Source organism: Zeus faber, assembly GCF_960531495.2.
Source record: "Zeus faber genome assembly, chromosome: 8".
NCBI lineage: Eukaryota > Metazoa > Chordata > Actinopteri > Zeiformes > Zeidae > Zeus > Zeus faber.
In genome coordinates this window covers 546,359-570,260 of record NC_137195.1, presented here as the reverse complement: position 1 = coordinate 570,260, position 23,902 = coordinate 546,359, and the positions used below count along the sequence as shown (strand labels likewise).

General features: G+C 44.6%; 1 protein-coding gene across 2 annotated transcripts; it reads right to left on the bottom strand.

Moving 5' to 3' along the window:
- Nucleotides 1–41: 41 nt before the first annotated feature.
- Nucleotides 42–17,356, bottom strand: selenbp1 (selenium binding protein 1). Of its 2 annotated transcripts, none has more exons than XM_080005402.1 (12): nt 17,317–17,356; nt 12,370–12,423; nt 12,165–12,277; nt 11,492–11,677; nt 9,059–9,179; nt 6,825–7,007; nt 6,235–6,416; nt 5,962–6,040; nt 5,755–5,876; nt 5,557–5,649; nt 5,179–5,297; nt 42–570 (listed from the first exon to the last, which is right to left on the bottom strand). In XM_080005402.1, exons 1-12 carry the CDS (start codon nt 17,318–17,320, stop codon nt 408–410), a joined length of 1,419 nt encoding a protein of 472 aa, XP_079861528.1. In that variant the 5' UTR covers nt 17,321–17,356; the 3' UTR covers nt 42–407. The 2 variants fall into 2 exon arrangements, with proteins under 2 accessions (XP_079861528.1, XP_079861529.1); XM_080005403.1 differs by lacking the exon at nt 17,317–17,356 and adding an exon at nt 16,790–16,836.
- Between the last annotated feature and the right edge of the window lie 6,546 nt (nt 17,357–23,902).

The window sequence follows — 23,902 nt, the reverse complement described above, 5'->3', positions numbered from 1 at the left end:
AAAAAGGATCAAATCTGCATCGAAGTCCATTTGCTTTTAAAACCTTTTATTTCATCACATTTTATATTTTCAAACGGTGACAAAGTGAAATGATTATTATTGAATGATTTTAACTTTCTGCAGTTTAATACTAATGTAAAACCAATAATGTTTTCTGATTAATATGTGATATAACGTGCTGTTTTATAAATCATCTTTAATTTCTGTTTTATTTCATATTTCATTTACAAAGAAAGTTTCTATTCAGTTTCACTCCCAAACTTACAGTGTCACATCCAGATTCTATTCAGGTTATATATGCAGGTGATGCAGCTAGGTGGTGCAGCTGGGGTGGTGTGGCCAGGAGGTGCGGCGAGGGTGGTGTGGCTAGGGTGGTGCGGCTAGGGTGGTGCGGCTAGGTGGTGCGGCTACAGCCAGATGTCAGAGGTGCAGTCTCCTCCGGGGTAGCGCAGCTCGTGGGCCAGTGCTGCTCCGTCAGGTTCCTTCCCGAAGTCGACCAGAAAGTCCTGGTTAAGGGTCAGACCTCCACCCTCTGAGTCCACATCCAACTGCATCATCACCGAGCCTTCCCTGCAGGACATAGGACACATTGCTAGAGAGCGTCTCTATAGAGCGTCTCTAGTGAGCGTCTCTATAGAGCGTCTCTACGGAGCGTCTCTACGGAGCGTCTCTACGGAGCGTCTCTATGGAGTTCAAGTTCAAGTTCAAGAGATGATTTGTCACATACATACACATATACGGTCCAATATATATATGCAGTGAAATGTCATGACACCCGGTGATTACGCACAAGCTCTATAAGCTTGAAAAATACTCAAATGTGCGTAATCGGCATGAAGTGCTCTCGCAGGCGGCCGCAAGGGAGCGTCTCTAGTGAGCGTCTCTATGGAGCGTCTCTAGTGAGCGTCTCTAGTGAGCGTCTCTAGTGAGCGTCTCTATGGAGCGTCTCTATGGAGCGTCTCTATGGAGCGTCTCTATGGAGCGTCTCTAGTGAGCGTCTCTATGGAGCATCTCTAGTGAGCGTCTCTAGTGAGCGTCTCTATGGAGCGTCTCTATGGAGCGTCTCTAGTGAGCGTCTCTATGGAGCGTCTCTATGGAGCAACTCTAGTGAGCGTCTCTAGGGAGCCTCTCTAGGGAGCGTCTCTAGGGAGCGTCACTTGGAGGAGTCTCTGGGGGGGGTCTCTATGGAACTTCTCTAGGGGGTCTCTAGTGAGCGTCTATATGGAGCGTCTCTAGTGAGCATCTCTAGGGAGCATCTCTAGAGAGCGCCTCTGGGGGGGGTCTCTATGGAGCGTCTCTAGAGGGGGTCTCTATGGAACTTCTCTAGGGGGTCTCTTGTGAGCGGCTATATGGAGCGTCTCTAGTGAGCATCTCTAGGGAGCATCTCTAGAGAGCGTCTCTAGGGGGGGTCTCTATGGAACGTCTCTAGGGAGCGTCACTCTGGAGCAGTCTCTAGGAGGAGTCTCTAGGGGGGTCTCTATGGAGCGTCTCTAGTGAGCGTCTCTAGTGAGCGTCTCTAGTGAGCGACTCTAGGGAGCGTCTCTAGGGAGCGTCTCTAGGGAGCGTCTCTTGGAGGAGTCTCTAGGGGGGGTCTCTACGGGGGGGTCTCTATGGAACTTCTCTAGGGGGCTCTCTAGTGAGCGTCTCTAGTGAGCGTCTCTAGGGAGCGTCTCTAGGGAGTGTCCCTAGGGAGTGTCCCTAGGGAGCGTCTCTAGGGGGGGTCTCTAGGGAGCGTCTCTCTGGATCAGTCTCTCTGGAGCAGTCTCTAGGAGGAGTCTTTGGGGGGGTCTCTATGGAGCATCTCTAGTGAGTGTCTCTATGGAGCGTCTCTAGTGAGCGTCTCTAGTGAGCGTCTCTAGTGAGCGTCTCTATGAAGTGTCTCTAGTGAGCGTCTCTAGTGAGAGTCTCTATGGAGCGTCTCTATGGAGCGTTTCTAGTGAGCGTCTCTAGTGAGTGTCTATATGGAGCGTCTCTAGTGAGCCTCTCTAGTGAGCGTCTCTAGTGAGCCTCTATATGGAGCATCTCTAGTGAGCGTCTCTAGTGAGCATCTCTGTGGAGCGTCTCTATGGAGCGTCTCTATGGAGCGTCTCTAGTGAGCGTCTCTACGGAGCGTCTCTAGGGAGCGTCTCTAGGGGGCTCTCTAGGGAGCGTCTCTCTGGAGCAGTCTCTAGGAGGAGTCTCTGGGGGGGTCTCTATGGAGCGTCTCTAGTGAGTGTCTCTATGGAGCGTCTCTAGTGAGCGTCTCTATGAAGTGTCTCTAGTGAGCATCTCTAGTGAGCGTCTCTATGGAGCGTCTCTGGTGAGCGTCTCTAGTGAGCGTCTATATGGAGCGTCTATATGGAGCGTCTCTAGTGAGCCTCTCTAGTGAGCGTCTCTAGTGAGCGTCTCTAGTGAGCGTCTATATGGAGCGTCTCTAGTGAGCGTCTCTAGTGGGCATCTCTGTGGAGCGTCTCTATGGAGCGTCTCTATGGAGCGTCTCTATGGAGGGTCTCTAGTGAGCCTCTCTAGTGAGCCTCTCTAGTGAGCGTCTATATGGAGCGTCTCTTACATTACATTTCACTGCATATATGTATGGAAGTATGTATATGTATGTGACAAATAAAAATCTTGAATCTTGAATCTTGAATCTCTAGTGAGCGTCTCTAGTGAGCATCTCTGTGGAGCGTCTCTATGGAGCGTCTCTAGGGAGCGTCTCTAGGGAGCGTCTCTGGGGAGCGTCTTTAGGGAGCGTCTCTTGGAGGAGTCTCTAGGGGGGTGTCTCTATGGAACTTCTCTAGGGGGGTCTCTATGGAACTTCTCTAGGAGGGTCTCTAGTGAGCGTCTATATGGAGCGTCTCGAGTGAGCGTCTCTAGGGAGCATCTCTAGAGAGGGTCTCTAGGGGGGGTCTCTATGGAGTGTCTCTAGGGAGTGTCTCTCTGGAGCAGTCTCTGGGAGGAGTCTCTGGGGGGGTCTCTATGGAGCGTCTCTAGTGAGCGTCTCTATGGAGCGTCTCTAGTGAGTGTCTCTAGTGAGCGTCTCAAGTGAGCGTCTCTATGGAGCGTCTCTAGTGAGCCTCTATATGGAGCGTCTCTATGGAGCGTCTCTATGGAGCGTCTCTAGTGAGCGTCTCTAGTGAGCGTCTCTAGTGAGCGTCGATATGGAGCGTCTCGAGTGAGCGTCTCTAGGGGGCATCTCTAGAGAGCGTCTCTAGGGGGGGTCTCTATGGAGCGTCTCTAGGTAGCGTCTCTCTGGAGCAGTCTCTAGGAGGAGTCTCTGGGGGGGTCTCTATGGAGCGTCTCTAGTGAGCGTCTCTATGGAGCATCTCTATGGAGCGTCTCTATGGAGCGTCTCTAGTGAGCGTCTCTATGGAGCGTCTCTATAGAGCGTCTCTAGGGAGCGTCTCGATGGAGCGTCTCTAGGGAGCGTCTCGATGGAGCGTCTCTAGGGAGCGTCTCTAGGGAGCGTCTCTAGGGAGCGTCTCTAGGGAGCATCTCTTGGAGGAGTCCCTGGGGGGGGTCTCTAGGGGGGGGTCTCTATGGAACTTCTCTAGGGGGGTCTCTATGGAACTTCTCTAGGGGGGTCTCTAGTGAGCGTCTATTTGGAGCGTCTCTAGTGAGCGTCTCTAATGAGCGTCTCTAGTGAGCGTCTATAGTGAGCGTCTCTAGGGAGCGTCTCTACGGGGGGTCTCTAGGGGGTGCTCTGGGGGGGTCTCTCTGGAGCAGTCTCTAGGAGGAGTCTCTGGGGGGTCTCTATGGAGCGTCTCTAGTGAGTGTCTCTATGGAGCGTCTCTAGTGAGCGTCTCTATGGAGCGTCTCTATAGAACGTCTCTAGTGAGCGTCTCTAGTGAGCGTCTCTAGTGAGCGTCTCTAGTGGGTATCTCTAGGGATCATCTCTAGGGAGTGTCTCTATGGAGTGTCTCTATGGAATGTCTCTAGGTAGTCTCTAGGAGGACTCTCTGGGGGGGTCTCTATGGAGCGTCTCTAGGGAGCGTCTCTAGGGAGCATCTCTTGGAGGAGTCCCTGGGGGGGGTCTCTAGGGGGGGTCTCTATGGAACTTCTCTAGGGGGGTCTCTATGGAACTTCTCTAGGGGGGTCTCTAGTGAGCGTCTATATGGAGCGTCTCTAGTGAGCGTCTCTAGTGAGCGTCTATAGTGAGCGTCTCTAGGGAGCGTCTCTAGGGAGCGTCTCTGGGGGGGGTCTCTAGGAGGAGTCTCTGGGGGGTTCTCTATGGAGCGTCTCTAGTGAGTGTCTCTATGGAGCGTCTCTAGTGAGCGTCTCTATGGAGCGTCTCTATGGAGCGTCTCTATGGAACGTCTCTAGTGAGCGTCTCTATGGAGCGTCTCTATTGAGCGTCTCTAGTGAGCATCTTTAGGGAGCGTCTCTGGAGCAGTCTCCCGGAGGACTCTCTGGGGGGGTCTCTAGTGAGTGTCTCTAGGGAGCGTCTCTAGGAGGAGTCTCTAGGGGGGGGGTCTCTATGGGGGTCTCTAGGAAGCGTTTCTAGAAAGCGTCTCTAGGGAGCGTCCCGAGGGAGCATTTCTAGAGAGCGTCTCTAGGGAGCGTCTCTTGGAGGAGTCTCTAGGGGGGGGTCTCTATGGAGCATCTTTAAGGGGGTCTCTAGGGAGTGTCTATAGGAAGTGTCTCTAGGGGGGGGGTCTCTATGGGGGTCTCTAGGAAGCGTTTCTAGAAAGCGTCTCTAGGGAGCGTCCCGAGGGAGCATTTCTAGAGAGCGTCTCTAGGGAGCGTCTCTTGGAGGAGTCTCTAGGGGGGGGTCTCTATGGAACTTCTCTAGGGTTGTCTCTAGTGAGCGTCTTTATGGAGCGTCTCTAGGGAGCGTCTCTAGTGAGAGTCTCTAGGGAGCATCTCTCGGGAGCGGCTCTAGGGGGGGGTCTCTATGGAGCGTCTCTAGGGCGCATCTCTCTGGAGCAGTCTCTAGGAGGAGTCTCTAGGAGGAGTCTCTGGGGGGGGGTCTCTATGGAGTGTCTCTAGGGAGCGTCTCTAGGGAGCATTTCTAGGGAGCGTCTCTAGAGAGCGTCTCTAGAGAGCGTCTCTAGAGAGCGTCTCTAGAGAGCGTCTCTAGAGAGCGTCTCTTGGAGGAGTCTCTAGGGGGGGTCTCTCGGGAGTGTCTCTAGGGGGGGTCTCTAGGGAGCGTCTCTAGGGAGCGTCTCTAGGGAGTGTTAGCGTCAGCGTCCTGGTTCCTACCGGATCATGTCTGGGTAGAACTGCTGGTCCCAGCCGCTGTAGAGAGATGTGGTGACGTACAAGCGACGCCCGTCCAGACTCAGCTGCAGCATCTGGGGGGCCCCGGGGATGCGCTTACCCTGGAGACAGGAGCAGGACCAAGGGACAACATGGACAGGATGGTCACAACAGACGGAGGTGAAGAGTGGTCCAGCAGGATGAAGGTTCTGCTTCTGCTTGATGCAGAACCTTCATCTCCACCGTAAGATCTTAACCCTTTTTGCTGAGAACAACAAACACTTTCAAAATGAAAGCAGAGCTTTAAAACCAGATTTATAGTTTATTATAATTGCAAATAAGGTTTATTTGCATTCTATTCTTTGTTTTCTTTGCTTGTACCTTGATGATGCGCGGCGGCGGCTGAGGCTGATTTTCTGGATCATCAATCACCCTGACGGGGCCGTCGCTATAGATACTGCCTCCCAAAAACACCTGGGAACACCAGCAGGGAACTGGTTTAAACCGGTTTAAACTGGTATGGACTGGTTTGGACTGGTGTGAACTAGTTTAAACTGGTTTAAACTGCGAACCACTGACCTGGCCGACGAGGCGTGGCCTCCTCCTGTCAGTGATGTCATACTGCCTAATGTCTCCATGAAGCCAGTTACTAAAGTAGAGGAAGCGGTCGTCAAGGGAGACTAGGATGTCAGTGATCAGACCTGAGAGACAGACAGAGAGACAGACTGTGAGACAGACGGACAGAGAGTGTTTTTACTGCATTGTTTCTGGAGTATTCCAACTCACCTGGCATCTCTGGAAGGATCCATCCCTCCACCTTCTTACTGGGAACCTGGATCACCTTCTCTGCTGCCCAGTCTCCCTCCTGGAGGCAGAGGAGCAGGAAGAGGAGGAAGAGGAAGAGGAGAAAGATGAGGAGGAAGAAGATGAGGAAGAGGGTGAGGAAGAGGGTGAGGAAGAGGTGGAAGAGCAGGAGGAAGAGATTCACTTGATCTTTGTGGGAAATTGATGTAAACTGGTGGAGTCAGTACTGCAGCGTGTCAGTACTGCAGTACTGACCGAGGTCTTGTAGAAGCGGAACACAGTTCCCCCCAAGGCGCAGCCCACGTAGCCCTCGGTGGCGTCGGGGTCATGCAGGAAGCGGACCTCCAGGGGAATGGCACCGTCAGCGCCCAGGTCCAGGCTCTGCAGGCGGCGGTGCGTGTTCCAGTCCCACACGTGGATGGCGTGGCCATAGTGACCTGTGACATTTTCAAACGGCTCCAAAATGTCAACAGTCTTTTAGATTTGATGTTCTGTTTGTTATTTTAATAATTCTGTATCAACAAACTGGAATTAATATTTAAATTCCCAGAATCAGAAAACGAGGATCTGTATTCCAATGGGTCTGTTTAGTTTGGGGGAATGGTGCTTTCTGGGTGTTTCCCAGTGTTGCTAGGTTGTTTTTCAGGTGTTTTGGGTGTTTGGCAGGTCTTGCGAGGGTGTTTTCTTTTGTGTGTTTTGGGTGTTTGTCAAGTGTTGCTAGGTTGTTTTTCAGGTGTTTTAGGTGTTTGTCAGGTGTGCTAGGGTGTTTTCTTTTGTGTGTTTTGGGTGTTTTTCAGTTGTTGCTAGGGTGTTTTCTTTAGGGTTTTCCCAGGCGTTTCTCTGACCCTTCTCCACGTCCGCAGGGTTGAATCCCCCGGCCAGCACCTTGGGCGCGCCCCACTCTGTGCTCAGCATCACGTTGTGTCTGGGCTGGTACCAGAAGTCGTATCCGAACGGAGCGGCATCGCCCGGATGCTCCCAATTCCCAACCACCTCAAACTTCTCACCGTCCAGGAGCACAAAGCCGCCTGGAGGAGCAAACACACGGAATCCAGATTCACAAACGAAAATAGTCTTGAGCCTGAACATAATTACTCAAATTGTTATTACTAATATATGATAATTACTAATTGCAATAAAGCAAAATAATATATTTATACATTTTATTAATATATAATAAAATAATAATGATACTACTACTAATAATAATACTAATAATAATAATAAATATAGCTTCAGGCAGCAATACAGGGGGTCTAGTTAAGTCATTTTAGGTATGTATTACAGTTATTATGGAAGAACTTGTCAATACTTGACACGTTCTGTCTTTTCATTTAAATCTGCTGCGTTCATCTATAGGAAACTGTTTATACATGGAGTTTCTTTTAAACAATGTTTTTTTACTTTAAACCAAACCTTGTTATTGTTATAACTTACCTTATTGTGTGTAAGTACTTGTTAAATTATAAGTTACGTTTCAATGAAATACCAAAAATGTTGTGGTATTTCTGTGAGTATTTACGGCTTCTATTTTTCCGATGCCTCGCTGGATCTTGAACACATCACTTACTTGTAGGTTCAAGTGGATTTGACTCCACGTGGTCACAAGTTTCTGTGGATTCATGTTTTTCATATTTTTCATGAATCCGGCAAAGTAATGGAACCAAAGAGATAAAATATCAATCTAACAGATCCACAGACATGGACCAGGTAAGAAAGTACATAAATATACATGTAAAGGTAGAGTTTGTAATCTAACCACTACAGAGTGACCAAGTATACACCGCACACTGGACACGGTCCAATGTACATTCTGAACCAGAACCTGTACATTTATAGTAAATAATATGATGATGTCATCAAGCGTTTTACTGTAAATATAATTTATATTTTGTTTTACAAACGTTGGCGTGTTGGTGATGCACGACTGTCTGGTTCTGTGGGTCCGATGTGCTCTGTTTTGACTCGTTTCTGCTCCGTACCAGAATCGATTTTTCTGAGACTTCAACCACATTTTCATCATAATTCATGTTGAGACTGATTCACACAAGTCCTCCATCTCTTCATGTCCTCTGTCCATCAGAAGGTCCTCCCTCTCTTCATGTCCTCCGTCCTTCAGGAAGTCCTCCAACTCTTCATGTCCTCCGTCCATCAGAAGGTCCTCCCTCTCTTCATGTCCCCCGTCCTTCAGGAAGTCCTCCATCTCTTCATGTCCTCCATCCATCAGAAGGTCCTCCCTCTCTTCATGTCCTCCGTCCTTCAGGAAGTCCTCCATCTCTTCATGTCCTCCGTCAATCAGAAGGTCCTCTATCTCTTCATGTCCTCTGTCCATCAGAAGGTCCTCCCTCTCTTCATGTCCTCCGTCCTTCAGGAAGTCCTCCATCTCTTCATGTCCTCCGTCAATCAGAAGGTCCTCCCTCTCTTCATGTCCTCTGTCCATCAGAAGGTCCTCCCTCTCTTCATGTCCTCCGTCCTTTAGGAAGTCCTCTATCTCTTCATGTCCTCCGTCCTTCAGGAAGTCCTCCCTCTCTTCATGTCCTCCATCCTTCAGGAAGTCCTCCCTGTCTTCATGTCCTCCGTCCATCAGAAGGTCCTCCCTGTCTTCATATCCTCCGTCCTTCAGGAAGTCCTCTATCTCTTCATGTCCTCCGTCCTTCAGGAAGTCCTCCCTCTCTTCATGTCCTCCATCCTTCAGGAAGTCTTCCCTGTCTTCATGTCCTCCGTCCATCAGAAGGTCCTCCCTGTCTTCATGTCCTCCGTCCTTCAGGAAGTCCTCTATCTCTTCATGTCCTCCGTTCTTCAGGAAGTCCTCCCTCTCTTCATGTCCTCAATCCTTCAGGAAGTCCTCCCTGTCTTTATGTCCTCCGTCCATCAGAAGGTCCTCCCTGTCTTCATGTCCTCCGTCCTTCAGGAAGTCCTCCATCTCTTCATGTCCTCCGTCCTTCAGGAAGTCCTCCCTCGTTCACTGTGCGTTGAACCAACTGAACCAAACTAAACGTCTCCAATGAAAGCAAAGAAACAGCAGTTTCCATGACGCTGCCTCCTTCGCCATGGAAACCTCTACTTCCTGTTGTCTCACCTTTTCCGCCGCCCTCCGGATCGCCCATGCAGCTGATCATGATCTGACCGCTGGCCAGACAGTGGCTGGTGTGAGGGTTCGCCAGACCACACTTCCACATCAGCTCGGTGGGCTCCACGATCTGGGATTCAGGGTGGAGAAAAGAAGAAGAAAGAAACAGTCTTTATTTATCACGCAACACACCACACTACAACACATGCTTTGATGGTGCCGGTGAAATGGCTCCTCTGCATTGAACCATCCTGGCTTGTCCTTCCTCCGGGGGCACAGCCAGGAGCAGTGGGCAGTGTACGTGGACGCGCCCGGGGACCAGGTGATAAGTGTCCATCGCTGGTCAGACCATGATGGGTGCATGTTTTTTGGTGGGGGTCCTTACTGACGTGAGGTGGAGGAAACCCCATGTGAGCACGGGGAGAACATGCAAACTCCACACAGAAAGGCTCCTATTTGGGAGATAACCCACCGGAGCACGGTGCCAACAGCGCCCCAGGCGGGAATCGAACCCAGAACCGGGTATGTAAGGTGTAGAACTGGATGTTTAGGGTGGAGAACCAGCTATCTTGGATGTAGAACTAGGTGTTTAGGGTGGAGAACCGATATGTAAGGTGAAGAACTGGGTGTTTAGAGTGGAGAACCAGGTATGTAAGGTGTAGAGCTGGGGGTTTAGGGTGGCGGACCGGGTATGTAAGGTGTAGAACTGGGGGTTTAGGGTGGAGAACCAGGTATATAGGATGTCGAAGTGGGTGTTTAGGTATGAGAACCGGGTATATATGGTGTAGAACTGGGTTTTTAAGGCGTAGAACAGGATGTTTAGGGTGTAGTATTGGGTGTTTAGGGCGGAGCTCCGGGTATCTAGGATATAGAACTGGGTGTTTAGGGTGGAAAAACGGGTGTTTAGGGTGGAGAAGCAAGTGTTTAGGATGGAGAACTGGGTGTTAAGGATGTAGAACCAGGTATTTATGATGAAAAACTGGGTGTTTATGGTGGAGAACCGGGTATGTTAGTTGTTGAACTGGGTGTTTAGGTAGGAGAACCGGGTATTTAAGGTGGAGAATTGGGTATGTAAGGTGTAGAACTGGGGGTTTAAGGTGTAGAACTGGGTGTTTAGGGTGGGGAACCGGGTATGTAAGGTGTAGAACTGGGTGTTTATGGTGGAGAACTGGTTGTTAAGGGTGGAGAACCGGGTATCTAGGATGTACAACTGTGTGTTTTGGGTGGAGAACCGGATATGTAAGCTGTAGAACTGGGTGTTTAGGTTGGAGAACCAGGTGTTGAGGGTGAATTAAACCGGGTATCTAGGATGTACAACTGTGAGTTTAGGGTGGAGAACCTGATATGTAAGCTGTAGAACTGGATGTTTAGGGTGGAGAACCAGGTGTTTAGGGTGAATTAAACCGGGTATCCAGGATGTACAACTGTGTGTTTAAGGTGGAGAACCGGATTTGTAAGCTGTAGAACTGGGCGTTTAGGGTGGAGAACTGAGTGTTTAGGGTGGAGAACCAGGTGTTTAGGGTGAATTAAACCGGGTATCTAGGATGTACAACTGTGTGTTTAGGGTGGAGAACCGGATATGTAAACTGTAGAAATGGGCTTTTAAGGTGTAGAACTGGATGTTTAGGGTGGAGATATGGGGATCTAGGATGTAGAGCTGGGGGATCTGGGGGATGGTAGCTCAGGCGGTAGAGCTGGTGGTCTAGTGATCCAAAGGTTGCTGGTTCAATCCCAGGCTCCTCCTGCTAGCATGCTGTAGTGTCCTTGAGCAAGACACTTAACCCCTAATTGCTCCTGATGGCTGCGTCCGTCAGTATTTGAACAATTGTAAGTCGCTTTGGATAAAAGCGTCTGATCAATGTAATGTAATGTAACCAGGTGTTAAGGGTGAAGAACCGGGTATCTAGGATGTAGAACTGTGTGTTTAGGGTGGAGAACCAGATATGTAAGGTGTAGAACTGGGTGTTTAGGGTGGAGATATGGGTATCTAGGATGTAGAACCAGGTGCCCAGGGTGGAGAACTTGGTGCCCAGGGTGGAGAACTTGGTGTCTAGGGTGGAAAATCAAGTGTCTAGGGTGGAGAACCGGGTGTCCTGGATGTAGAACTGGGTGCCCAGGTTGGAGAACTGGGTGTCTAGGGTGGAAGATCAAGTGTCTAGGGTGGAGAACCGGGTGTCCTGGATGTAGAACTGGGTGTTTAGGGTGGAGAACCGGGTATCTAGGGTGAAGAACTGGGTGTTTAAGGTGTAGAACTGGGCTTTTTAGATGTAGAACTGGGTGTTTAGAGTGAAGAACCGGGTATCTAGGATGTAGAACTGGGTGTTTAGGGGGGGGAACCGGGTGTCTAGGGTGAAGAACTGGGTGTTTAGGGTGGAGAACCGGATATGTAAGGTTTAGAACTGGGCTTTTTATATGTAGAACTGGGTGTTTAGGGTAGAGAACCTTGTGGATCTTGGGTTCTCGGGGGTTGGATGCCACATCCACCACGTAGATCCGGGAAGAGATCAGCGCCGGGAGGATCAGGAGGTTGCGGCTCTTGGAGGCGTCGCCATAGCAACTACTGCAGGCGTTCCAGCCCGAGTGGTGCAGCTCGTCACGCAGGTTGGGCATCGGCAGGCGGTGGATCACCTGACCAGGTCAAAGGTCAAGACAGTTCAAAGGTCACGGCAAACCCTCAGTTATGGATGAAACCAGATGGAACCCTCAGCCTTGAAACCAACAGATTCTTCGACGATCACGACGACCATGAAAAACTCTGAGTGATGATCTGACCCTTTGGCCTTTGACCTTCCAGACAAACTACTGGGATCATTTGATAAAATCAGCAGAAAGGAGGTGGAGCCTCCTCACCAGCAGAGGAGCTCTGTCTGCACCAAATCCCAAATTTCAACCGAGTAACTCCATGGTTTGTCGACCTTTAATCTCTTGAACTTGAACTTGAACCTTTAGAATGCTAAAAGATGCTAATCTATGCTATGCTATGCTAAGCTATGCTTACTTGCTCTTTTGAGTCAAATAAATAGTGATATCATTATCATCATAACCATTTTAATTATGGGGTATGGGGTCCTCAGACAGTGAGGCCCCCAGGCAGGCCCCTCCCAGAGGTACGTACCTGGCAGTAGGTGTCGGACTCGGGGTCCACGTCCACGGTGGCCAGGTAGTCAGGCTTCAGGACCCCCGTGTTGCGGTAGATGCAGGGCAGATAGACAATCCGCTCCCGGGGCCCTGAGGCAGGAGCCGCAGAGCAGAGTGTCCCACAATGCACCACACTGTGTACTAATACTTTGCTGTGTACTAATACTTTGCTGTGGTCTCACCCTTCATGGCATCCAGAGGAGAGCGGAATCCTGGACCACAGCCTGAGCAGCTCGCTGAGGAGGAGGAGTTGGAGGAGGAGGAGGAGGAGGAGGAGAGGACCTTCATCACCTTCATCTTATTATCTGACAAACGTGATTCATTGATTCATTTTCAATTCTGTTCCTGTTGTAGCGTTGGACCCAAACTAGTCCTACGAGTTGAAATGTGAAGCATCAGGAGCCGAACAGCCCTAACCCTAGCCTAACCTACCCTAACTCTAACCTACCCTAACCTACTCTAACCCTAGCCTAACCTACCCTAACTCTAACCCTAGCCTAACCTACCCTAACCCGAATCCTAGCCTAACCTAACCCTAACCTACCCTAACCCTAGCCTAACCTACCCTAACCAACCTACTCTAACCCTAACCCTAGCCAACCTACCCTAACCCAACCAACTCTAACCCTAACCCTACCCTAACCCTAATCCTAGCCTAACCTATCCTAACCCAACCTACTCTAACCCTAACCCTAGCCTACCCTAACCTTAGCCTTACAATACCCTAACCTACCCTAACCCTTGCCTAACCTACCCTAACCCTAACCGTAGCCTAACAATACCCTAACCTACTCTAACCTACCCTAACCTACCCCTAACCTACCCTAACCCTAGCCTAACAATACCCTAACCTACCCTTACTCTACCACACCCCACATTTAATCTAAAAACTCAGGACTTCTTCATAATGTTTACACCGACAATTTGCACAAACTCAGGACTAAAAAACCTGCACTGATACAATTAATATAAATTGAACACTTTCTATTTTAATTTGGCATTTATCTCCTGGAAATCTATTCCACTCCTCCGCTGCATGTACACAAAGGTATTTCCAAGCACATCCATGTGGGATCTGCAATAAAACTCCTCAGTCAGTTTGTTGTGATCTGTCTGTTCAGAAAACATGTCCTGAAAGGGATGGGGTTAGGTTCAGGGTCAGAGTTAGGTTCAGGGTCTGAGTCAGATTTAGGGTTAGGTTCAGGGTCTGAGTTAGGGTCAGGTTCAGGGTCAGAGTAAGGGTTAGGTTCAGGGTTAGGTTCAGGGTTAGGTTCAGGGTTAGATTCAGGGTTAGGGTAGCCACAACCCTGACGCTAACCCTTCATATTTGCAGCCAAACCCCTACGTCACGTTGGGCTTCAGTAGAATTCAGTAGAATCAGAAATGCCTCCATCTGAGTAACTCCACAAACAAATGTTTTAAAAGAAAAAGGAATGAATACCAACTGTGTGAAGAACAATGGAAGTGTAAGTATTAAAAATAATTCTTCTGTGTTTCCTTCTAAAAATAAATAAAGTATGTGTTGATAGACTGTAGGAGCACGGCAACCAAAGTGGGAACAAAGTTTTAAATGAGGCTGTAAATATAATGAAGATTCAGAAAGTGGATTATTTCACCTAATGAGTTCACAAACACATTTTGGTGGATTGATGAGGTTTGAAGTTTAAAGACGAATACAATGAAACCCAGAGTAAATGACCTATATGAACTTGTTGCAAAGGAGCATAACAGGTCCCCTTTAAATCCACCAGGCAGAGTGTCTGGGGCCCCACCTCTAGTTCAATAGTCATGTGAGCCCATCACGCAGGATCTGATGTGCAAGTCCCGATTTCAGCTGCTTTCTGACCATTTGAATTCCTTGAACAGGGAGGGCCAATGTGAGTCGGGGTGTGGTTCAATCCCACCTGGACCAGTTCACTGTGAGCTGTTTGAAGTTCACTTTGAATCTCCCTGGGGGCGCTACCGTACCATCTAGTACAGGCTGAATTCAAAGCGATGCTGGCATTTTCAGGTTTTCCTTATCCAAAAATTGATTTCCTGCTTCACCTTGATAATCACAGATTAGGTCTCCACCTCACCGTCCAAGTCTTTCACATGTTTTAGCGGCGTTCATTGTCTCCCACTGTAACACTGAGCTCCCAGAACCAACTCAACCTGATTTCTCAACCCAATAATACAGCTTCAGTTGTACCAAAATGCAGAGACAATTTGTTTCAATTTTCAATTTGTTTGTTACTGATGTTTTTAATTCAACAATGTGTTGTCCGCATATAGAAAAAGATTCCATTTGCAAACAGATTTCACATCATTCATGTAAAACTTCTTGGGTCTGATCTGAGGATTTCCTAAACACTCAAAGGGCTTTGATTCTCTTGTTAAAATCACTGTTCATGGTTCTGGTCTCTCTTCCTGTTCTAACAGGAGCGACCTTGTACACCACCTCCAAAAACATCTCAAGTGGTTCCAGGCTTTATCACATGCTGGACACTGGTGACCAGTCCAACATATACGTACATGGGGGATGGTGGCTCAGGAGGTAGAGCTGGTGGTCTAGTGATCTAAAGGTTGCTGGTTTGATCCCAGGCTCCTCCTGCTAGCATGCTGTAGTGTCCTTGAGCAAGACACTTAACCCCTAATTGCTCCTGATGGCTGTGTCCGTCGGTGTTTGAACAATTGTAAGTCGCTTTGGATAAAAGCGTCTGCTAAATGTAATGTAATACACAGCACTGGTGACTGATCCAACGTACACGTACAGCACTGGACACTGGTGACACTGGTGACACTGGTACAACACTGGACACTGGTGACACTGGTGACACTGGTACAACGTACTGATACCTGAATAGCATTATCTGAACTTGGACTGACCTCATTCTGATTGTAATCCGATCCTTGAACAATGCCCTTTGCTTTGTCCTTGTATAATAAAACAACAAGGTACAGTTTACAATCCAACTCTGGGTTTAATAAATGTTTAAGTTTAATTCAGATTTAATTTTGGTTTCAATCAAACCAGAGGTTCAAGAGTTTTAAAGTTGAAATGTTTTATTCTTCAGTTAAACTACTGTTGAACATTTCACAGTGTTTTATAGAAATTTAAAGTGATTCCATTTGTTTATTTTCTGTTCAAACTTTCTTTCATTTTATTCTTTTTTTTTACGTATTTTTGTTTTTAATCACAAAACTTGAGAAGAAGCAGAAAGTGAAAATGTTTTTAATTAATTTAAATTATTTTGAATTCAATGAAAAATCTGGTAAATTTCTTGCCAATCAATTGAAACACGATAGAGAAAAAACACTTATTACAGCCATCAAAGAGCCACAGGGTAGGGTAACATACACCCCCCAAGACATCAATAACATATTTAGAGACTTTTATAATAAGCTTTATTACTCGGATAATGAATCTAATATATATCAAACATTCACTCATTCCTTGATGATATTGACCTCCTTAAACTTTAACAGAGCAGGCTACACACTAGATCAACCACTTCCTCTTGAAGAACTCAGGAAAGCTCTCTTCTCTATGCACAACAATGAATCACCTGGATCAGACGGCTACACAGTGGAGATCTACAAACACTTCTGGCCACTTATCTCCCCATTATTCATCACAATGCTTACAGAGGTCAACCTCCACCATGCCTCCGCACATGAATACCGCTCTCATTTCGGTTTTGCTCAAACCCAATAAGGACCCAACCCTCTCCTCCAGTTACAGACCCATAAGCCTTATTAATTGCGACCTTAAGATTATGAGTAAAACACTAACCAACAGAACTGAAAAAGTCATTCCATTTATAATTCACCCAGACAAACAGGCTTTGTCAAAGGCAGACACTCGTCCAGCAATATGCACTGTTTATTCAGTATGATCGGCATATCTCAGAGGAACAACTTTAATACTGTTATTGCTTCTTAAGATGCAAAAATCATTTGACAGAGTTAATTGGACAAATCTCTTCTCAATCCTCAACAAATTTGGCTTTGGAGAGTCACTCATTCAATGGATCAGAATCCTGTACGACTCCCCATCTGCTTCTGTCATCACCAATGGTTACACTTCACAGTGTTTCACTCTACAACGCGGCACAAGATAAGGATTTCCGCTCTCCCCTTTACTATTCGCCATCTTTAATGAACACCTTGCGGCGGCCATCCGTCAGAACAGGAATATCATTGGCATACAAACAGGAAACTCTGTTCACAAAATCAGTTTGTATGCAGACAATATCTTGTTGTACTTACGGAACCCTATATCATCCCTACCGGAGGTGTTCAATCTTATATCTAAATTCTCAGCTTTCTCAGACTATTCAATAAACTGGACTAAAACCACAGTCTTACCACTCAGTGGGGGGGACTGCAATGCTGTAAACTAGAAACTTCCCTTAACCATCACAACGGGCAATATTAGATAACTTGGTATTGATATCTCCACCAACCTGTCAGATTTTTTACCTTTAACTTTACTCCAATTTACTTAATTTACTCCATTTCTCAAATCCATTGAAGAAGACCTCATTCGATGGAACAACCTAACCGTGGTGATTCTCCCTCTTGTGGTAGTGATGATGATCAGTTGTTTAAACACCAAACCTGGTAAGATGCTTCTCCAAAGAGGGGGGTTGCTGCTGCTTCTGTGCTCTGCTCATTCTACAGCTCCTCACAGGACAGAGTTGTTGCAGCAGTTGTTGATGATTAAAGATGAATAAAGAGTTTCATTGCTGCTTGACAAGTTCAACTCCACTTGCAACCAACTCTGTCCTGGATGCAACGCAACAAGTACTCTGTGTAGTATGTGCAGCATGATGACAGTAGAGGGGGGGAGGGACTAGGACTGAAAATGGATCAGATTCAAAGTTAACCCTTTAAAGTGTTTAAATGGTTAAAGGGTTTAAAAGGTTTAAACACTTTAAACACTTTAAACTCCTTGAGTGTATGAATTAATCAAATTAATCACTGAAATAAAATCGAATTCATTAATTAACTGGAATCAGCTCAAAGAATTCAGATTGAGAGAAATAAAACCTTCAAAAATGATGAAGTTGTAAAGTTGATAAAATGTATGAAGTTGTAAAGTTTTAAAGTTATTAGAATTTCGACATAAGAAAAGTGTTTCTGACCCATTCTGCACAACAACTCTTCCTGCTGAGGAGCGGCCAGTGGGCGGGGCTCAAGCGTCTGACGTCACCGTGTCAGTAGGCGGGGCTTAAATGTCACCATGCCAGTGGGCGGGGCTTAAAGCCTTGACCTTTGTACTGTGTTTTAATGTTTAAGCAGCAGAGAGCGTTTGGTCAAACATGGAGTCACCTCAGAATGGAGAGATCTAGACATTTAGCCACCATAACAAACTGACCATCACTACAAACTGACCACCACTACAAACTGACCATCACTACAAACTGACCATCATAACAAACTGACCATCATAACAAACTGACCATCATAACAAACTGACCATCATAACAAACTGACCATCACTACAAACTGACCATCACTACAAACTGACCATCACTACAAACTGACCATCATAACAAACTGACCATCATAACAAACTGACCATCACTACAAACTGACCATCACTACAAACTGACCATCATAACAAACTGACCATCATAACAAACTGACCATCATAACAAACTGACCATCACTACAAACTGACCATCATAACAAACTGACCATCACTACAAACTGACCATCACTACAAACTGACCATCACTACAAACTGACCATCATAACAAACTGACCATCACTACAAACTGACCATCACTACAAACTGACCATCACTACAAACTGACCATCATAACAAACTGACCATCACTACAAACTGACCATCACTACAAACTGACCATCACTACAAACTGACCATCACTGCAAACTGACCATCACTACAAACTGACCATCACTACAAACTGACCATCATAACAAACTGACCATCATAACAAACTGACCATCACTACAAACTGACCATCACTACAAACTGACCATCACTACAAACTGACCACCACTACAAACTGACCATCACTACAAACTGACCATCACTACAAACTGACCATCATAACAAACTGACCATCACTACAAACTGACCATCATAACAAACTGACCATCACTACAAACTGACCATCATAACAAACTGACCATCACTACAAACTGACCATCATAACAAACTGACCATCACTACAAACTGACCATCATAACAAACTGACCATCACTACAAACTGACCATCACTACAAACTGACCACCACTACAAACTGACCATCACTACAAACTGACCATCACTACAAACTGACCATCACTACAAACTGACCATCACTACAAACTCACCACCATTACAACTTGTCACAGTCGTGGCAACTAGGCTTAAACCCTTTAAATAGTTTAAATACTTTAACCCTTTCAATACTTTAAACACTTTAACCCTTTAAACACTTTAACCATTTAAACACTTTAAACACTTTAAACACTTTAACCATTTAAACACTTTAAACACTTTAAAAACTTTAAACACTTTAAACACTTTAAACACTTTAACCCTTTAAACCATTTAACCATTTAAACACTTTAACCCTTTAAACACTTTAAACACTTTAAACACTTTAACCATTTAAACACTTTAAACACTTTAAACACTTTAAACACTTTAACCCTTTAAACCATTTAACCATTTAAACACTTTAACCCTTTAAACACTTTAACCATTTAAACAATTTAAACACTTTAAACACTTTAAACACTTTAAACACTTTAACCCTTTAAACCATTTAACCATTTAAACACTTTAACCCTTTAAACACTTTAAACACTTTAAACACTTTAACCATTTAAACACTTTAAACACTTTAAACACTTTAACCATTTAAACACTTTAAACACTTTAAACACTTTAACCATTTAAACACTTTAAACACTTTAAACACTTTAACCATTTAAACACTTTAAACACTTTAAACTCCTTGAGTGTATGAATTAATTAAATTAATCACTGAAATAAAATCGAATTCATTAATTAACCCGAATCAGCTCAAAGAATCCAGATTGAGAGAAATAAAACCTGCAAAGTGTAAAGTTTTAAAGTTATTAGAATTTCGACATAAGAAAAGTGTTTCTGACCCATTCTGCACAACAACTCTTCCTGCTGAGGAGCGGCCAGTGGGCGGGGCTCAAGCGTCTGACGTCACCGTGTCAGTAGGCGGGGCTTAAATGTCACCATGCCAGTGGGCGGGGCTTAAAGCCTTGACCTTTGTACTGTGTTTTAATGTTTAAGCAGCAGAGAGCGTTTGGTCAAACATGGAGTCACCTCAGAATGGAGAGATCTAGACATTTAGCCACCATAACAAACTGACCATCACTACAAACTGACCACCACTACAAACTGACCATCACTACAAACTGACCATCATAACAAACTGACCATCATAACAAACTGACCATCATAACAAACTGACCATCACTACAAACTGACCATCACTACAAACTGACCATCACTACAAACTGACCATCACTACAAACTGACCATCATAACAAACTGACCATCATAACAAACTGACCATCATAACAAACTGACCATCACTACAAACTGACCATCATAACAAACTGACCATCACTACAAACTGACCATCACTACAAACTGACCATCACTACAAACTGACCATCATAACAAACTGACCATCATAACAAACTGACCATCATAACAAACTGACCATCACTACAAACTGACCACCACTACAAACTGACCATCACTACAAACTGACCATCATAACAAACTGACCATCATAACAAACTGACCATCACTACAAACTGACCATCACTACAAACTGACCATCATAACAAACTGACCATCACTACAAACTGACCATCACTGCAAACTGACCACCACTACAAACTGACCATCACTGCAAACTGACCACCACTACAAACTGACCATCACTGCAAACTGACCATCACTACAAACTGACCACCACTACAAACTGACCATCACTACAAACTGACCATCACTACAAACTGACCATCACTGCAAACTGACCACCATAACAAACTGACCATCACTACAAACTGACCATCATAACAAACTGACCACCACTACAAACTGACCACCACTACAAACTGACCATCACTAAAAACTGACCACCATAACAAACTGACCATCACTACAAACTGACCATCATAACAAACTGACCATCACTACAAACTGACCATCACTACAAACTTACCACCATAACAAACTGACCATCACTACAAACTGACCATCATAACAAACTGACCATCACTACAAACTGACCATCACTGCAAACTGACCACCATAACAAACTGACCATCACTGCAAACTGACCATCACTACAAACTGACCACCATAACAAACTGACCATCACTACAAACTGACCATCATAAAAAACTGACCACCACTACAAACTGACCACCACTACAAACTGACCATCATAACAAACTGACCATCACTACAAACTGACCATCACTACAAACTGACCATCGCTACAAACTGACCATCATAACAAACTGACCATCACTACAAACTGACCATCATAACAAACTGACCATCACTACAAACTGACCATCATAACAAACTGACCACCATAACAAACTGACCATCACTACAAACTGACCATCATTACAAACTGACCATCATAACAAACTGACCATCACTACAAACTGACCATCACTACAAACTGACCATCACTACAAACTGACCATCACTACAAACTGACCATCACTACAAACTGACCATCATAACAAACTGACCATCACTACAAACTGACCATCACTACAAACTGACCATCACTACAAACTGACCATCACTACAAACTGACCATCATAACAAACTGACCATCACTACAAACTGACCATCACTACAAACTGACCATCACTGCAAACTGACCACCATAACAAACTGACCATCACTACAAACTGACCATCACTACAAACTGACCACCACTACAAACTGACCATCATAACAAACTGACCATCACTACAAACTGACCATCACTACAAACTGACCATCATAACAAACTGACCATCACTACAAACTGACCATCACTACAAACTGACCACCATAACAAACTGACCATCACTACAAACTGACCATCACTACAAACTGACCATCATAACAAACTGACCATCACTACAAACTGACCATCATTACAAACTGACCATCATTACAAACTCCCAGTATGCCCAGATGAGTTAAACAACATAAACAAGTTAAACATAGAAAGATGTTGGTGCATCTCTGTCCCTGAGGTGGAGAAACGAGGAGGAAGAACCAAAAATCTTGTTTTGACTTTCCACTTTGTTATTGGTGGCATCGTCATGTCCACTTCCATCTTGTCCTGCGTTGTTCTCATTTCTTGTGTTAACGTCTCTGTCACTGTTACGAAACTTGAAAGTTGCTGCTCCACCACAAGCTCATAGTTCCACCGTCATCGTTTTTAGAGTACAGTGGTACCTCGACTTACGACTGCATCTACTTACGACTAATCCAAGATACGAGTAGCGATAGTCACGAAAACTTGTATCGACTTGGGACCGACTGCTGCAAGATATGACCGTGGAATTTTGCAGTTGGCGCGTCGGCGGCCATGTTCATTCTCAGTCAGCGGGCAACCTACATGGTGTGTGCACGTAGTTTGTGGCGCATCAATATTTTTCCATATTTACTGTGGTTGTGCTGTGTATTTTGTTTATTTTCACCCTTCATGATTTCATCATTCATATGGGAAAAATTGCTTCGAAATAAGACTGTTTTAACATACGACCGTTCTTATAGAACCAATTACAGTCTTAAGTCGAGGTACCACTGTAGTAACAGATGAACAGTTACTGAGCGCTGAGTTGAAACCACTTCAGTGTCCAGCCGGTTCCCCTGGCTAACTAGTTTATACAACTACTTTATAAGTAGTTTATAACTACTTGACATAAGTCGTTTATAACTAGTTTACACAACTTCTTTATCAGTCATTTATAACTACTTGACATAAGTCGTTTATAGCTAGTTATGCATCGGAGAGGAGACCTTGGGCATGACGCTTGGCGGTCCACCTTGGGCATGACACTCGGCGGTTCGCACCACCACCACCACCACGTCTACGAGCTCGCCGGCGGCTGCCAGCTGCAGTCTGCCGCGGCCCCCTTCTCTATAGACGGTTACTGACGGAACGGCTCGAACTTATTATTATTATTGTAAATATATAATAATGATTACAATAATAATGATAATAATAATTCCTTTGTGACACGGGTAAGTCAGCACTGCCGAGAATGCCTTTGTTACACGGGTAAGTCAGCACCCGGTCCTCCAGGTTGGGGGTTGGGCGTGGGGTTAACAACCTCACCCCGTAAAAAAAAGCATGTTACGGAAACAACGAGAAGAAGCCATTCTGGTCAGGAGCAAATGGTGGGGGCTTGTCGCCCAATGTTCCAGAAGGAACGGGAGAAACTAACTCACTAAACTATACAACTACTTTATAAGTCATTTAGAACTACTTGACATAAGTCGTTTATAACTAGTTTATACAACTACTTTATAAGTCATTTATAACTACTTGACATAAGTCGTTTATAACTAGTTTATACAACTACTTTATAAGTCATTTATAACTACTTGACATAAGTCGTTTATAACTAGTTTATACAACTACTTTATAAGTCATTTATAACTACTTGACATAAGTCGTTTATAACTAGTTTATACAACTACTTTATAAGTCATTTATAACTACTTGACATAAGTCATTTATAACTAGTTTATACAACTACTTTATAAGTCATTTATAACTACTTGACATAAGTCGTTTATAACTAGTTTATACAACTACTTTATAAGTCATTTATAACTACTTGACATAAGTCATTTATAACTAGTTTATACAACTACTTTATAAGTCATTTAGAACTACTTGACATAAGTCGTTTATAACTAGTTTATACAACTACTTTATAAGTCATTTATAACTACTTGACATAAGTCGTTTATAACTAGTTTATACAACTACTTTATAAGTCATTTATAACTACTTGACATAAGTCGTTTATAACTAGTTTATACAACTACTTTATAAGTCATTTATAACTACTTGACATAAGTCGTTTATAACTAGTTTATACAACTACTTTATAAGTCATTTATAACTACTTGACATAAGTCATTTATAACTAGTTTATACAACTACTTTATAAGTCATTTATAACTACTTGACATAAGTCGTTTATAACTAGTTTATACAACTACTTTATAAGTCATTTATAACTACTTGACATAAGTCATTTATAACTAGTTTATACAACTACTTTATAAGTCATTTAGAACTACTTGACATAAGTCGTTTATAACTAGTTTATACAACTACTTTATAAGTCATTTATAACTACTTGACATAAGTCGTTTATAACTAGTTTATACAACTACTTTATAAGTCATTTATAACTACTTGACATAAGTCGTTTATAACTAGTTTATACAACTACTTTATAAGTCATTTATAACTACTTGACATAAGTCGTTTATAACTAGTTTATACAACTACTTTATAAGTCATTTATAACTACTTGACATAAGTCGTTTATAACTAGTTTATACAACTACTTTATAAGTCATTTAGAACTACTTGACATAAGTCATTTATAACTAGTTTATACAACTACTTTATAAGTCATTTATAACTACTTGACATAAGTCGTTTATAACTAGTTTATACAAC

Coding starts and splice junctions, on each gene's coding strand:
- selenbp1 (XM_080005402.1), bottom strand. Junction 12,278..12,369: donor TCCTCTGGATGCCATGAAGG/GTGAGACCACAG, acceptor CTCCTGCCTCAG/GGCCCCGGGAGCGGATTGTC. Junction 6,417..6,824: donor CCCTGCGGACGTGGAGAAGG/GTCAGAGAAACG, acceptor AAAATGTCACAG/GTCACTATGGCCACGCCATC.